Source organism: Cannabis sativa, chromosome 8 (assembly GCF_029168945.1).
Source record: "Cannabis sativa cultivar Pink pepper isolate KNU-18-1 chromosome 8, ASM2916894v1, whole genome shotgun sequence".
NCBI lineage: Eukaryota > Viridiplantae > Streptophyta > Magnoliopsida > Rosales > Cannabaceae > Cannabis > Cannabis sativa.
Window position 1 is genome coordinate 7,460,744 of NC_083608.1, and position 13,818 is coordinate 7,474,561.

Below are 13,818 nucleotides of genomic sequence, written 5' to 3' on the forward strand. Positions count from 1 at the left end.
TAGACCAACAATGAAGATTCGAAATTAAACTACAATTTAATAACAGAAAATAACATGGTTCAATACAAATTCATACACAATTCAGAAATTATTAAAGCATATAGCAAGTAGGAATGACAAGTGAAAATACTAAAACATACAATCCTAAATAATTTCTAAGGTTTTCAACAAACTGATATCAGTGTCCCATTTAGGCGGGAGTCAAAGCTACCATTCATTGAATAGAGTTGTCAGCTCATCTAAAATGATAAACATTCTAGCAACCTTTTATTTGATCAAGATTGGAATCCGCGTTGTCCCGTTTAGGCGAGAGTCAAGGCTATTCTGTCTTATGAGCTTCCACCATTGTTTCATATTCTTGCAAGTCTTATACAGTCGCCACCATTAGGGTGATCAATACTACATAAAAAACTTACAAGATTACTTATCTTTCGAGATTAAACGGTGCTAACTTTCTAATGAACGTTCCTCCATTAGGGAGGATTACTCACTAAAACAATAGCTATGTAAAACCAACAATAGAGATCGAATGTCCTAATAATAATAAAGCTCATTATTTAATGAAGGTTGTATTTTCTTCTAATATTTATTTTAATCAATTTATTTTAAATATATATTTATTTAATTAAAATTTCCAATTTAGAATGAAAAATTCCAAATATATATTTTAATTTAATATTTATAAATTATACTTAGATGGATATGAAAATAACGTGAATTATTTCCATCTTAGTAATAATTTCCATAATTATTTAGAAAATTATTCAATTTAAGTTGTTTCAAAATTAATTTAAATTAATTTACAACTCAAATTTAATTTTCTATAAATATATATTGCATTTCGAAATATGAAGTGTATAAGAATACTACTTTCGAAAAATGCTTTAAAATATAATAAAAATAAATCCTGGAAAATTACTCTAATTTTATGTTGGCCCAAAATTAATAAAAATTAATTTTCAACAAAAATATAATAATTCCCTTTTAATTAAATATCAAAGAAAAATTTCAAATATTTAAGTATCATGATTAAAAATCAACTTAAATATTAATTTTCTATTTAATTAAATACACTAGAAATATACTTCAAGCAAAACAGATAATAACTATCTAGACTTTCATACACAAATTAATTCAATTTCTAATTGTAATATATTTTAGTTCATTTATTTTAATTAATCATTAAATGAAAAATCATTGATTTAAGTTGGTCCAAAATTAAATAAATAATTTTCAACTTTAATCTATTTTTCAAATAAAATTCGAAATTTCTGCATTAAAGAAATGCAATTTCGAAATTTTGGAAAAATGATTAATAAAATAAAATAAAATATATTTTGAAAATTATTCAGCTTTAAGTTATTCTGAAATAAGATTCCAAACTTAAGATAATTTTCAACTTTAATTAAAAAAATGCAATTTCGAAATTTTGGGAAAATGATTAATAAAAGGGTAAATACCATTTTGGACCCTGTGTTTTGCAAAAGTTACAGATTGGACCCTGTGTTTTGTTAAATGACAAAATGGACCCTGTATTTTCTAAAATAGTAAAAATAGGACCCTGAGCTTAATTTTTAACAACTTTTTTTTTAATACAACCAACTTGAAGACAATGCTTAATACGAACAGATACAAAAAAATGTAAACAGTTTTGTCATAACACTTTTAAATCGGATTATAATTAAACTTTATTTTGACAAAAAATTAATTCAGGGTCCTATTTGTACTATTTTAGAAAATACAGGGTCCATTTTGTCATTTAACAAAACACAGGGTCCAATTGGTAACTTTTGTAAAACAGAGGGTCCGAAATGGTATTTACCCTTAATAAAATAAAATAAAATATATTTTGAAAATTATTCAGCTTTAAGTTATTCTGAAATAAGATTCCAAACTTAAGATAATTTTCAACTTTAATTAAATAACATGAAAATAACAATATTTAAGTATCATGATTAAAAATCAACTTAAATATTGAATTTTCAGTTTAATTAAATGTATTAAATTCAAGAAATAAATAATTAAGTATAGAGGAAACTTAATTTTTAATTCTAGTTTAATACTAGAAAAATATACTAAACTTAGATTGTACCAAAATTAATTAAGAAACAATTAATTTTACAATCAATGATATTTTCCTATTAAATATTAGAAATAATAATTAGTACTAGAAATAACTATCTAGAATATATATCATTAACTAAGTGTTTTTCTAAAATTAACTTTAAAATATTAAAATGAAAAATAAATTTCATATATTTTAAAAGTTAATTATGTTGCTAATTCAATTTTAATTAGGTTAGACTAATATAATTAACCTAATACAATTATTTAAATAAGGCAAATAGGCCTTCACAATTGGGGTAGTTCATGTGAGGGGGAGCTGGGTTCAGTATGTCGTACCCACTTCTATTAGCCCCCAACTCTCACACAAGGCCCAAAAGAGAGGAATTTAACATTTAAATAAATAATTGTTATTTATTGAATAAGCCCAAATCTAATTGGGCCTAAATAAATTTACCTATGTCAAAATTTATTTTCGCAACCTAGTCCATTTACTTAGTAAAAAACTAAATGGGCTTCCTATATGCATCTAAGCCCAAAAGTAAACATATAGGCTCACACAGGTCAAATGATTTGGATGTGCCCTATCATGTTACTAGGTTTACACAGATGAAAGAAGTACAAAATTTACCTGTTACAAATTATTTATAAGATCTATCGTCAATTGGACTATGATTAAAATCAGATCATTGGATCTGTCAACAAGTTAATCATAACAATTTAGATCAAATAAATAATAGGTTTGTTAAAAAAGTTTTTGAATAAACAATATAAAATAAACAAACATTGTCCATGTAACAGATGTGAAAATAAGATATTAATATAATTAAATTATTATTCTTAAACTAACCAACTAAAGGAAACTAATTTTAAAATATCTAGGTTTATTTGAATCAAATTAAATTAAATATCTAATAAGATCAATGATTTGAAAGGAAAGAATCTTCAATATCAATTTCAGATCTTATAATTTAATAAAATAAACCAATTTTAAAAAAGATTTGGTTAGATAAATATTATTTTAGGAATAAAATAATAATGAATAATAATTACCATAATTATATTTCAAAATATCTCAAATTAAGCAATATTCAAATCTCTACAAAAATATCTATGTTATTTAAATATTTAAGATATGATTTATAAATTTCTAATAAGAAAAAAAAATGATATATATAGAAAAAATATCATTTTTAAACTTATAATTTATAGATAATTAAATATTTAACAAAATAAAAAATTTTTGAATTTGAAAACATTATGGTAAGTATATCTATAAAAATATCTATGTTAATTTCAAATTTATTAATTATTTAATTTGTCATATAAGATAATTTTAATATAATATTTTAAATAAAAAGACAAGGTTATCTTTAAATTTAAAATATGTTAAATATCAAAATATCTAATCTTATAATTAAATAATAAATAAATATTAAATAAGTTAACAAAATTTTAAATCTGACCATAATAGGAAATATTTAAAATTGGAAACATTCCAAAATAGAAATATTTAAAATTGGAAAAATTCCAAATTGAAAATATTTTAAAATTAGAAATATTTCAATTAAGAAATATTTAAAAAAGGAAAAATGAATTTTGGTAAACAATCCCATGGAAAAATTGGATTTTCGGGGAAAAAACCCAAAAAATCGCAATTTTGGGTTAGCAACCCAGTAGGTTGCATCCGCAGCCCAGGAGAGGCTGCTAGCAGCCTGTCACGCGCGCGGACATAGGGTTCACGCCGAGGAAGCTCGGTGCCTGCAGGGTGCCTGACCGAGAAAACTCGGTCAGCTGCAGGGTGCATCTGGGCGAGATGCAGGGTGACACGGGCGTGTCACGTGCGCGCGATTGAGCACCCATGCATACCCGAAATCCCGATTTTCCAAAATTCATAACTTTTTCAATTTTTATCAGAATCAAGTTCTGTAAAAAACAAAATTGCTTAATTTTTCACAAGGAATCTAAATAAAATATTTTCAAAAAACGAAAAAATATTTTTCATAGAAAAAGGTACTGTACAACATCAACATTCATCAAACAACACATAAACCAACATGAAACCATCCAAATCAACACAAAAACATATAAATCATCGTTTTAATTCATATTACATGAAAGTAAATCATTACCATGGCTCTGATACTAGTTATTGGAAATTATTTTACAAGGATCTAGATTTACTAACAAGTATGTTTGATTAACATCCTAATATGAATTCTAAAACAATGAAAATAAACACATATCAAGTTTAGAAAACCTTACAGTGGGTGCAGCGGAATAATATAACTCCTTTCATTCAGATCTCTAGCCCTTGATTCCTTTCTGTAGCAGAGCATAATCAAGATCTGAATCTGGATCTTCTTTTCTCCTTCTTTGATGCAGATTTTCCATAGTCTTACATACTATGATTGAGGTACCACTTGATGTGTATGGGCACTACTCATTCACTCAAAGGTTTCAAAATTTAGAGAGAGGAAAAGAGAGAGAGGCGTGTGGCATTTTCTGATGGAAACAATGAGAGAAGTTGTGTGTTTTTTTCCTCAAGCCAACACTTTCTATTTATAGAAAACCCTCTAGGTTTAGGTTAGAATTGTATGGCATTAAAATAATGGAAACTACAAATGGCAATTCTTGTTGCATGTGGCCAGCCATACAAAGGGATTTGGGCCTCACTTTGCAACTTTCCCATTTTGTTATTTTCCATTCCTATTTTCTCAAAAATGCCAATTTTCCAATTTAACCTTTTAAATGCCAATTCTAATTATTTAATAACTTGAAAATAATTATTAAATAATATTTCCATTTAATATATTTATTAATTTAGATACATAAAGTCTCTTAATCAATAAATAAACCTAAAATCTCTTTTCTTTACAATTTCGCCCTTGCTTAGTGAAAAATTCATAAAGTAGACATAATCTAACTTTTAGAATTATAATTGATTAATTAAAATCAATTAACTGAGTCTTACAAGCAGTATGGTCTCAACTAGTATGGGGACCATGGGTCTATATAACCGAGCTTCCAATAAGTCGAATCGAATTTACCAAGTAAATTCCCTAACTTATTAATTCCTCATTGAATCCACACTTAGAACTTGGAATTGCACTCTCAGTCATATAGAACGCTCTATATGTTCCATGATATAGATACGTCATTAGTTATCCATTGTTATAATCGTAATGTGATCAATGATCCTCTATATAGATGATTTACACTGTAAAGAGATTAAATTACCGTAACACCCTACAATGTATTTTATCCTTAAAACACTTAACCTTGTATAAATGATATTTCAGCTAAGTGAAATGAGATCTCCACCATTTATTTTCGTTTGGTTAAGCTCGAAGGAAATCATCCTTTACTTTCTATTCGCCAGATAGAAGCTATAGATTCCATATTTATGTTAGCGCTCCCACTCAATTGCACTACCGTGTTCCCAAAATGTACGTATCACCCTGACCGAAAAGTAGGCTTAACTAACAAATCAAAGAACACGGATAACACTCTTGAGATTGAACCTAACCATATCAGGATTAAGATCATTTGATCTAGGATCAACATGTGATATTGAATTGAATAGATATTACGGTAAGTTTTAATATATCTAATTAAAGTTCAATATCGGTCCCTTCCGATGTATACTCCATACATCCGATACTGGTAAACTTTGCCAATGTCCTGGAAAGGACATAACACTTTTCCAAGGTGTAAGAATACCTATCGCTGATTATACCATGTCAGTCTAAATCTAGTGTTCTCACAAATCAGGGAATAAACTTTTGAACATATAATTCAGATTATATTCCACTGTGCTGACAACACTATAATCTTTAACAAACCCATATGTTCTGGACTTAAAAAGAATTCATACATTATATACATATAATCATGAAATAAATCATGTGAACCATGCAACATAAAATGTTATTTCTGATCTTTATTAATAAGTAAATCTGATTATATTGAAATGAGTTTTATTGAGGGTACAAAACCCAACAAGGACGACACGTGTCGAGCTGGGAAGAACGAAGAACTCAAACACGCAAACGAAAGTACACTTAGCATGGAACAACTTGTTGGAAACATAATTTGTAAAGTATGTTTATAACTCGGTTGGCTGAATAGCCCTCTGCGAGACAGAAACGTACAAACTGCTAATTTATGTATTGACGAGAAACCATGTGGGTTCACGTGTGCATGACGAGGCCTCAACCTCTCTGCGTGGAAGAGAAACGATAACATTAAAAACACTTAGCGTATATTACACGATATACAAACTAAGTGTAGATAGTTTGACGAGTCAAGATAATAGACAGCGAGGCATTTATCTTGCTAGAAGATAGCGTGCGTGCGAGAAAGACTATCTCAACACCAAAAAATATAGTTATCAGAGTTAAAACAATATTAGTCTCGGGAAGTCAAATGATAAGCAACTGCTCATCATCAAAGTAACTTGGCTCCATTCTCAGCGAAGACATCCCTATGGGATAAGGTTTACCGTATATCTTTAATTACGCGGTCATCTCGGCTCGATAAAAGCGGGATACTCACAACTGTGTGAATTATAAAAGCCTCATTTACTTAGCTTGATCTGTAATGAAATCCCATGATTTGAGAGAATAATTGTTGTAACGATTATTGTCAACTTTTGTAAATTACTGCCCACTATGTAATTATAAATAGTGGCATACAAGATCAAGAAAGGGGGACGAAAAAACTCATATGAATGAGGTCCTGAAAAATACTCAGAAATCTAAAAAAGATTGACTCGTGGACGATGCAGAATTTTAACTGCAAAACCACGTAAAAACCCTGTGTTCATATTCTTTATTTTGATAACTTTAATTTTTTCTGTGTATCAATATTGTGAGGCTCAAATTTGGTTAACGAAAATTTGCGTTAACACATATTAATTCACATATAATAAATTATATCATAATATAATTCAATAATAATACACAATTAACTAGTTAGGGTTTGCTAATCTATTTTTCTTAATCTTAGGGTATTACATCTTCCTTCTTCTCACGCACGGGTTCTCTTTCTGACGGACTTGGGTTGGTAACCCCCGTGCATATCTCTTTCTTTAACTCTCAATGAAAGTACCAAAATATTTACCGAGTTTTTTTGGCAATTACATATTTCTTTAGAGGTTTGGAAAGTAAAGATTAAATAAATATCAAGATAACAAATAAGAGATTTTTACGTGGTTCAAGCGTTAACTATCCTTAGTCCACGAGTCTATTTTATTAGGCTCATTAGTCAGTAACTGTTTATACAAGTAGAGATATAGTAGACTAAAACTCCCTTCCATCGTGTTCTTCTTGAAGAAGAGGAAGCTTAGTAGGAATATTCTTGAATTGATAGTAGGGTTACAAAAAATATGTTTTCTTAGGATGAGGAAGAATAAGTCTTTTCTCCAAAAACCCCAGGTCCCCCTGTCTTCTGCTTTTTTAGGGTATTTATAGGCTAACTTCTTTTCTTATGCTGCCTTGGATGGATTAGCGTTGGGGTGAAATCTGACCGTTGGATCGATAGGTGGCATATTTCTCATATGGTATTTAAGGGCGTCAGATCGTACGAGCTAGGCCACGGATGCATGTCGCCTCAGGGCTCCTCCTTTTTGAATTCCCTTATTACTAGTCGTTGATCATTTGGTTAGGTACACAAGGACACACATGCTCTGTACGATAACGCGTCGTGGAAGATAACCTCTGACGTCGTACCTGAAAAAGCCTAGTCACTAGGTCCATGGTTTGACATGCATAGGTGAGGCTTCTGCGGGCTAAATGAGTAGCCCGATTTAGCGTGTCTCGAAATGCCTTGGCCCTTCTAGAAAGTCCATATTCTTCTCAGAAATTGATGGCTTTAGTTCTTGGAACGGGGAGAGACCTTGGCTCATTGACACCTTTCGTGTGGCTAGCAGTCGGGGAACTCCCCTTCATGGAGACTCTTCTTACGAAGTTGGTGCCTTTGTCTTCTTAGAGCATCAATTGGGGAAGTTGGGTAGCTAATGACTCCTTGACCTTTCTTAATTAAGATCCAGGTGTCATGCTGATGAAAATACGAATAACAAATAATAATAATAATTTAAATGTGTTTACAAATAAATAATGAATTTTTATCTATTGTTTACTTCTTATTTTTTAAGAAGTATTCAACAATATAAATTTTTTTTTTGCACAAAATAACTAAAATTATTTTTTTTTTTACATTTTTACCGATTATGTTTTACTTATGAATTTTTTGAATTATATATTTTTACAAAAGCTCATTAAAGCAACAGGAAAGCAACCTCCAAACAACATAATAAAAATAAAAATAACATAAAAATGATATTTTGTATTTTTTTAAAAAAAAGATAAAAAAAAATATGGATTTTTTTATTTTTACATTTTTACTCATAGCAACTAATAGAACAACATAAATCGTAATCAAAATTCACATAGCAACCGACATAGAAACTATCAAAGCAACTTAAACCGTAAATTTAAAAATCAAAATTAAAAAATAATATATGAAATAATTTCTCTAAAAAATATTTAAAAAAATATATTTTCTTATTTATAATTATTAAGTCATTTTTGTGTATTTATGAAAATGTGGCAATAAAAGATGCAACTTGGTAAATTATCTCTGCAGCATCCATTTATCTTGGGCCATCCGTATTCGGATCACATAGGCGCATGGCGTGGGACCGAGAGTTTCCAATTATGTAACAACTATTTTTTTCCTTTTAATTTTTGGCTTGTCTTTCTTCCTTTCTATCAACTTGTTGTATCACCACCACAATGCTTTCATTTCAGAAACGAAGTCATACCTTAATTGGCGCGTGGGGTCCTCACACTCAATACAACGCTCACTCAACTCAACTCAACTCAACCCAACCCAACCCAACTCAACTCCGGACTCCGGTTATTCTTATGTGGGGGTTTATATTAAATAAATATATTATGAGGGATCTAACAGAAAAACATAGGGATAACTTTAGTTATTATTTATTTATTAGTTAAGTAAAGAGGACGAAAGACCAAGATCTTGAAGCTGTACCGTGTTTTATGCTCATTTATTCGGTGGGCAAACGACTTATATTTTCTCATTAAATATTGACACTAATAACAACAATCCATTGCTAAGGTAAGGGACCAAATCTCCCTCCCCCCTCTCTCTCTTTAATTATATTTTATATTTATATGATAATACGATATTTATGTACAGAGAGACTGAGGTAATAACATATATATAAAATATAGACGCCATCATTGTGGAGGTCAGACAAACGGGGGAAATTGGGAATCGGTACATGTAAAAGTTGTAGTAATGGTATCCAAGATCGGAGCGTAACAGCTACCTAGGGTTTCTCCAGTCTTCTTCTCCACTCGTATTTATTACCGTGTGCTTTGGATCCATCGTTATTGCTTTTATTATTTCTAAAAAGTGAAAGCGATAATTTCAGTGTGTGGGAAGGTTTGGCTTGCTTTTTCTTCTTTTCTTTTTATCTGATTGATTCCATCGGTTGCGAGATCTTCGAGTAGTCGTCGCTTTTTTTTTTTTTTTTTTTGTGGCTTTTCTCCTCTCCTATTGGTATGTGATCTGAAAATTTGACTCTAATGATTCTTTAGTTTGAATAATTGTTGTATTGGATCGAGTAATTTCTGAGACTGAGAAAAGAAATGGATGAAGAGTGTGTTTACTATGTTTTAAGTAGGTGGTTTTCATACATTCTTTTCTTCTATCATACTCTTCTGTAACGAATCACAAAGATCGAGGAAAGAATTGGATTAATAGTGCATTTTACTAAGTTTAGCTGAATTTTGATTTATGTCGGTCATTTTCATGCTTTTTCTTTTCTCCTATCATACTTTTTTCTGTGACGAATAACGTATATTTGTGGTAAGTATAGTACATTGTATAGTATGTATATTGAATTGTATATATACATACATGTATAACAACGAACATGTCATTTGAGATGGGTTTCTATGTGATTTAATTCCCACAACTTGGTGATACTTTTGGATAACTTTTGGTTGATCATTGATATCTTTGTTTAAAGATCAGTTTTTGGATCCCTAGCTCGTTTTTTCAGTGGTTCATTTTTGTGTAAGTGGTGTTAAATGAGGAGAAAGATGAACAAATATTACTGGATTATGTAGCTTTTGTTTTGATCAATACCCAATTAATTGTGATGCTTAAAAAATATGACATAATGGGTACTAGCAAAACGAGGATCTGTGATGGGATTATTGTTTGTGTGCTTATGTTAAACTTGATTTGCGTTTTTCATATTTGAGTTACTGTACATTTCAGGAGCTAGATGGCGAAAGGAAACACGTCTGATGGTCGGACTAGGAGCTCCGTACAAATTTTTATCGTAGCTGGTTTGTGTTGTTTCTTTTACATATTGGGTGCATGGCAGAGGAGTGGTTTTGGTAAGGGTGATAGTATTGCTCTTGAAATTACAAAAAGTGGTGCAGAATGCGGTGTGATTCAAAATTTAAGTTTTGATACTCATCATGGCGGTGATGCTGGAAGTATTGCTGAGTCCGAATCGCAAACTATGGTTTTCAAACCATGTAATCCTCGTTACACAGACTACACACCTTGCCAAGATCAAAAGCGTGCCATGACCTTCCCGAGAAATGATATGATTTACAGAGAGAGACACTGTCCTCCTGAGGAAGAAAAGTTACATTGCTTGATTCCAGCTCCTAAGGGATATGTAACTCCATTCCCCTGGCCAAAGAGTCGTGATTTTGTACCCTATGCAAATGCACCTTATAAGAGTTTGACCGTTGAGAAGGCTATTCAGAACTGGATTCAATATGAAGGGAATGTTTTTCGGTTTCCTGGAGGGGGCACTCAGTTTCCTCAAGGAGCTGACAAATATATTGACCAGCTTGCCTCTGTAATACCAATTAAGAATGGCACAGTTAGGACTGCCTTGGACACTGGTTGTGGGGTACGTATGTTTCACATTCTTTTTATCTGTGTGATCTTCGTTATAATGATATTGACAATGGTTGGTACTTTCTTTTTTTAGGTTGCTAGTTTGGGTGCATATCTCTGGAGTAGAAACGTTATTGCAATGTCTTTTGCCCCAAGAGATTCACATGAAGCACAGGTACAATTCGCTCTTGAAAGGGGTGTACCGGCTGTAATTGGTGTTCTGGGTACTATAAAGCTTCCGTATCCATCTAGAGCATTTGACATGGCACATTGTTCTCGGTGCTTGATTCCATGGGGAGCAAATGGTGAGGATTGTATATGCTAAAATTAAAACAATAAGACATGTTGTTATCTTAGCCGTATTATATTTTAAATTAAATTTGTATCTTATTTTTGCAGGTGGAATTTATCTGATGGAAGTTGACAGAGTTCTTAGGCCTGGAGGTTATTGGGTGCTTTCTGGTCCTCCCATCAACTGGAAGGCGAATTACAGATCATGGCAGCGTCCCAGGGAAGAACTTGAGCAGGAACAGAGAAACATTGAAGAAACTGCAAAGCTTCTCTGCTGGGAAAAGAAGTATGAGAAGGGTGAAATTGCTGTTTGGCAAAAGAGGGTGAATGCTGAATCGTGCAGAAGCAGACAGGCTACCCTCTGCAACTCTGCTGATCCAGATGATGCCTGGTATGATTTCTTTCACATGCAACCCAAGCATTATTTTGGTCTGAGTTCAAAATACATACATTTTACCCAATCCTTAAGCAGCTAGCTTCCAAATTCTCACTTGAAAATTTATAAGTTTGATTTCCGTTTCAGTAATATGATAGTATGTAAGTTTTCTTATTCGTGGTGATTATTAGGTATAAGACAATGGAGACATGTGTAACTCCATACCCAGAAGTAAACAGTCCGGATGAGGTTGCTGGTGGGGAACTGAAGCCTTTCCCAGCAAGACTTCATTCTGTTCCACCTAGAATTTCTAGTGGATCTGTTCCTGGTGTTTCTGTTGAGGATTACGAGGAGGACAACAAAACATGGAGGAAGCATGTCAATGCTTATAAGAAAATCAACAAACTACTTGACACAGGAAGGTACCGCAATATAATGGATATGAATGCTGGTTTGGGAAGTTTTGCTGCAGCAATTCATTCCCCAAAACTGTGGGTTATGAATGTGATGCCTACCATAGCTGAGAAAAACACACTGAGTGTCATATTTGAACGAGGGTTGATTGGCATCTATCATGACTGGTACTGTATTTCTAAAATCTCCGTCCTGTCTAAAATAATGTAGTTCCCATCTATACCTTTTTTCTGTTAATGATAGCTGGTTTAGATTTGAACTAAAGTTTGGTTACTTGGAAACAATTTTCTCATCCCATGAGAATAAAATAACAATGAAACCGTGTCCATTGCCTCTTTCCCCTGTCACTAACTTTAGGGAAATGAAAGGGACCCACCTTTTAGAGGATATATCCACTCACTTCTTAACAATTTTTCATTTCTGGTATGACTGGTGTAGGTGCGAAGCTTTCTCCACATACCCGAGGACGTATGACCTCATCCATGCCAATGGTGTTTTCAGTCTATACAAGGACAAGTAAGTATTCTTCAATCAATTTACACGTTTCAAGTATTGATTTTGCTCAACATGTCAATCATTTCAGACATGATCAACCTTAAGTTAGAAAGGTGAACCCTAGGCTGGCTTCTTTTGTTAGTACAGGCCTGAGAAATCACTTAACAGGCCAAGTAGAATTGTGTGCATAGCAGTGTTCATTAAAGAATCTACTTATCAAAATCTGAAAGTGAATATGATGGACAGATCTAATATTTGAATTTTGTGAGTTGTGACGTAATTTAGTTGTTGCTGGATAATTATATGGTGCCTGGCTCTTAAGATCGTATCTTCCTTGATTATATAGAGTCAATAATTTTCCTTTTCTTCATATATTTGCACTTTTATCTTTTGCTTCTCTAACTTATGTATCCACAAATTCAGATGCAATGCAGAGGACATCCTTCTGGAGATGGACAGGATTTTGCGACCAGAAGGTGCAGTAATTTTCCGGGATGAAGTTGATACCCTAATTAAGGTGAAAAAGATAATTGGAGGGATGAGATGGGATACTAAAATGGTTGACCATGAAGATGGACCCCTAGTTCCTGAGAAGATTTTGGTTGCTGTCAAGCAGTATTGGGTTGCAGATGGAAACTCCACCTCCATCCAATGAGATGCAGATATTAAAAGCCTTGTCATGGTTCAAAGGTTGTGGACAACGAAACTCTCTTCATCTCGAGTGTGACACACTTTGATTACTTCCCTGGAGCATTTTGGGGTCGACGAGTAACGACAGCCATACGATTCATGTACGTGTACGACTAGTATCTATGCCTTGTTTAATTATTTATTTATACTAGTTTCTTCAGAGACATAACTACAAAGTTAATGGCCGTAAGGTTTATGGTATTAGTTCCATTTTTTATATGGGTAAAATTTTGATCGCACGGTCCCTTAAAGTTTTGAATTGTTATGTAGTGTGCTGTTTTTTATTTTCATATTTGTTATTATTTTTTTCGCAAGAGACAACGTTCATAAAAGACAAACAAAATGGGATCAACAGGGGGTGTCCCTCCCCAACAAGAGTTCTCAAACCAGAGAATTTGATTCTAGCTTCACCAGCTAGGTTGTTTACACAACTCCAGAGAAAAATTACAAATATTAAACTTCGCAACATCATTAACAACTGAGATAAAGATTCTGTAACATTCCAATTAGGGAGCTTGGAAGAATAAGACTGT

The 13,818-nt window shown here is 32.2% G+C and overlaps 1 protein-coding gene across 5 annotated transcripts; it reads left to right on the plus strand.

The window, feature by feature from the left end:
- The first annotated feature begins 8,873 nt into the window (after positions 1-8,873).
- Positions 8,874-13,513, plus strand: LOC115699755 (probable methyltransferase PMT2). 5 transcript variants are annotated; one of them, XM_061102347.1, is made up of 8 exons: positions 9,043-9,207; positions 9,289-9,537; positions 10,381-11,032; positions 11,114-11,324; positions 11,419-11,701; positions 11,878-12,267; positions 12,539-12,616; positions 13,019-13,513. In XM_061102347.1, the coding sequence occupies exons 3-8, from the start codon at positions 10,388-10,390 to the stop codon at positions 13,248-13,250; spliced, it is 1,839 nt and encodes a 612-aa protein (XP_060958330.1). In that variant the 5' UTR covers positions 9,043-9,207; positions 9,289-9,537; positions 10,381-10,387; the 3' UTR covers positions 13,251-13,513. The 5 variants fall into 5 exon arrangements, with proteins under 5 accessions (XP_060958331.1, XP_060958330.1, XP_060958332.1 ...); XM_061102349.1 differs by having other exon boundaries at positions 9,052-9,207; positions 9,289-9,654; XM_061102348.1 differs by lacking the exon at positions 9,289-9,537 and having other exon boundaries at positions 8,874-9,207.
- Positions 13,514-13,818: the final 305 nt, after the last annotated feature.